This window comes from Sphaeroforma arctica (genome assembly GCF_001186125.1).
Source record: "Sphaeroforma arctica JP610 unplaced genomic scaffold supercont1.1424, whole genome shotgun sequence".
Lineage (NCBI taxonomy): Eukaryota > Ichthyosporea > Ichthyophonida > Sphaeroforma > Sphaeroforma arctica.
In genome coordinates, this window is record NW_014039134.1 from 12,227 (window position 1) to 15,279 (window position 3,053).

Below are 3,053 nucleotides of genomic sequence, written 5' to 3' on the forward strand. Positions count from 1 at the left end.
GCTATATATAAATGCAATTAAAAACGGTTGGTGGTTGATACATGATATGAAGATCCTGTGGCCATAATACGCATGAAGTCATACCTTACCAATTGAACTATACAGCATGATCAAACCAATGCCTTGGGGTAAGAATTAGCCTATTACGCGTAGTACGGTGCAGATAATCAGATGGTTGTCCACGTCGCCATCCGCAACAAATCAAAACAGAAGAGATCACAACTTTCACCAGCATAGTCATGGCTCACACAAAACCAGTACAAGCAGCACCATAATAGGACCACACACCCCCACCAATCTTTCTTTCTCAAAACTAATAATGCGCGCATATTGACCTCTCTGTATGTACATTAAAAAAATACATGAGAATAAATGATACTTGAGGGTTTAAAACATACCCACCAAAAGGCGGTCGGACAAAGGCGCGTACCCGGCCGCTGTCTCTATCCTGCTACCAAAATCAACCCGGAAACGGACTGAACCATCGCATATCCTCACACACGTGAAAACACCTGCATGAGAGCCCACACACGCATAGGCGTCATCATCACGGCTTATACTGAGGGGGGATGATATGAAGTGCTTGAATGTTAACTCATAGGTTTCATGATGGTTTATACTGAGTGGGGTGGTTTGAAGTGCTTGAATGTTAACTCATAGGTTTCATGATGGTATATGCTGAGTGGGGTGGTATGAAGTGGTTGAATGTTGACTCGTAGGTTTCAAAACGGTTTATGCTGAGTGGGGTAGTATGAAGCACTTGAACGCTATGTGAATGACGGAAAGAAAAAAGAAAGCAGATGAAAGAAACAATGTGGCTAGTTAAATACTCTAGTATATTTGATCATACAATACGAGGCCAATGAATCACACGCGCTCGTAGTTTAGTACCACTACGTGAAGTGTGAGTGTGAGCTCACTACAGCACACGGATCGGTGAATGGTCAATCACACTCCATGCAATGGAATGAAACAAATCTCAGTCCGGCTGAAATACATAGCCAGTATCAACTCTCTCGAAAACCAAACTCTGTTAATAAAAGTGCCACACTGTCATGAATCAACATATATGGATCAACTGAGTATGTCTACCACTGCTTCTACATTTATATACCTATTCCTATACACAAGCACGTAAGATGAGTACCACTTATACTAGCCGTCACGCTATATCAATAGCCTCTGGGTCGGACATACCGGGTTTGTCCGTCCAGCGGTCCCGCATACTCTGTCGGGAGGTGCACAACGATCGGAGACGAATCCACGCACTTGCCCATCGCCACACGCCAACTCACCCTCCACAGAGACGTTCGCTCAGTATTCTCTGAGAGATACACAAGTTCGGGTTAGTTAGCTTGGTACGTGGTAGTACTTAGCTTGGTACGTGGTAGTAGTTAGCTTGGTACGTGGTAGTACTTAGCTTGGTACGTGGTAGTAGTTAGCTTGGTACGTGGTAGTACTTAGCTTGGTACGTGGTAGTACTTAGCTTGGTACGTTGTAGTACTTAGCTTGGTACGTGGTAGTAGTTAGCTTGGTACGTGGTAGTAGTTAGCTTGGTACGTGGTAGTAGTTATCTTGGTACGTGGTAGTAGTTAGCTTGGTACGTGGTAGTACTTAGCTTGGTACGTGGTAGTAGTTAGCTTGGTACATGGTAGTACTTAGCTTGGTACGTGGTAGTACTTAGCTTGGCACGTGGTAGTACTTAGCTTGGTACGTGGTAGTAGTTAGCTTGGTACGTGGTAGTACATAGCTTGGTACATGGTAGTACATAGCTTGGTACGTGGTAGTACTTAGCTTGGTACGTGGTAGTATTTAGCTTGGTACGTGGTAGTAGTTAGCTTGGTACGTGGTAGTACATAGCTTGGTACTGGGTCTCCCACACGCCCATGCGCACGCCACTGTGACCACATGACAGCCTGGATATACAGTAGGTGCATGCAGTACTGTCTAGAACACAAAGATTCAAACGCAATCAGATCTCACTCTACTCTGTGCGCCTATCCGAAGTCCTTTACCGTAGCACCCAACAACCTGTCCTATATTTCACCATTTCGGCCCTCTTTTCAGCCCTACTTTTTGGCCCTACTTTTCAGCCCTGGGATACAAATAAGTACTAACCACACCATAATATTTAAGACGACACCATAAACAACAGACCTCCAATTAAATACACAAGGCAGCGCGCGCACAGTGGCATGAACAACTTATAACAAACATATAACAGTGAGATATGATTCGATCAACAGCTCGTAGCATGCTTTCTAACTAAACCTTACTGCGAATGCTCACAGCAATACACCGAGGACGTGGGGTAAAGCCGCTGTTCATGCGCCTCGTTCAGGCGCTGTTCCGGTGCTGTTCAGGCGTTGTTCAGGCGCTGTTCAGGCGCTGTGCTGATCAGAGTTGGATCAGACATGAACCAAAACTAGCGCATACATACAACACTTTGCGTGCATTTGTTCCCGTTGGCTGTACCTTTCTGCGATCGTTGAGCGGATGATGGTGGTGACCGCGGCGGTGCCATCTCTGCATTTTCATTGGTCAGGATTGAACTAGCGGCCATCTCTGTCTTCTTATTGGATGACGTGCTGAGTAACTGCAGGGACAGGTCCAGTACAAAATCGAACGGGCGGTGCAGCACAGCATCCAAAAGCAGCTGTATTCAGGTACAAATGCATGCATCTCTAGGATTAGCACAGTATAAGTAGGACTAGTACAGTTGTAAGCGAATGTATGCATCTCTAGGATTAGCACAGTATGTCTAAGAATAGTACAGTTGTAAACGAAATTATGTAATTCTAGGATTAACACAGTGTAACTAGGATTAGTAAAGTTGTAAGCGAATGTATGTATCTCTAGGATTACCACAGTATAACTAAGATTAGTACAGTTGTAAGCGAATTCATGTAATTCTAAGATGAACACAGTATAACTAGGATTAGTACAGTTGTAAGTGAATGCATGTATCTCTAGGATTAGCACGGTATATCTAGGATTAATACAGTTGCAAGCGAATGTATGTATTCTAGGATTAGCACAGGAGGAACTAGGAT

At 44.3% G+C, this 3,053-nt stretch overlaps 1 protein-coding gene across 1 annotated transcript in view; it reads right to left on the reverse strand.

Annotated features, from left to right (window-relative positions):
- SARC_10878 (hypothetical protein) overlaps window positions 1-559 on the reverse strand; it is a gene marked incomplete at both ends in the record, with an annotated part of 6,374 nt that extends 5,815 nt beyond the window's left edge. The window contains one exon of the mRNA XM_014295058.1: window positions 399-559. Within this exon, the coding sequence (XP_014150533.1) occupies window positions 399-559 (161 nt within the window). The remainder of the gene's footprint in view (window positions 1-398) is intronic.
- Between the last annotated feature and the right edge of the window lie 2,494 nt (window positions 560-3,053).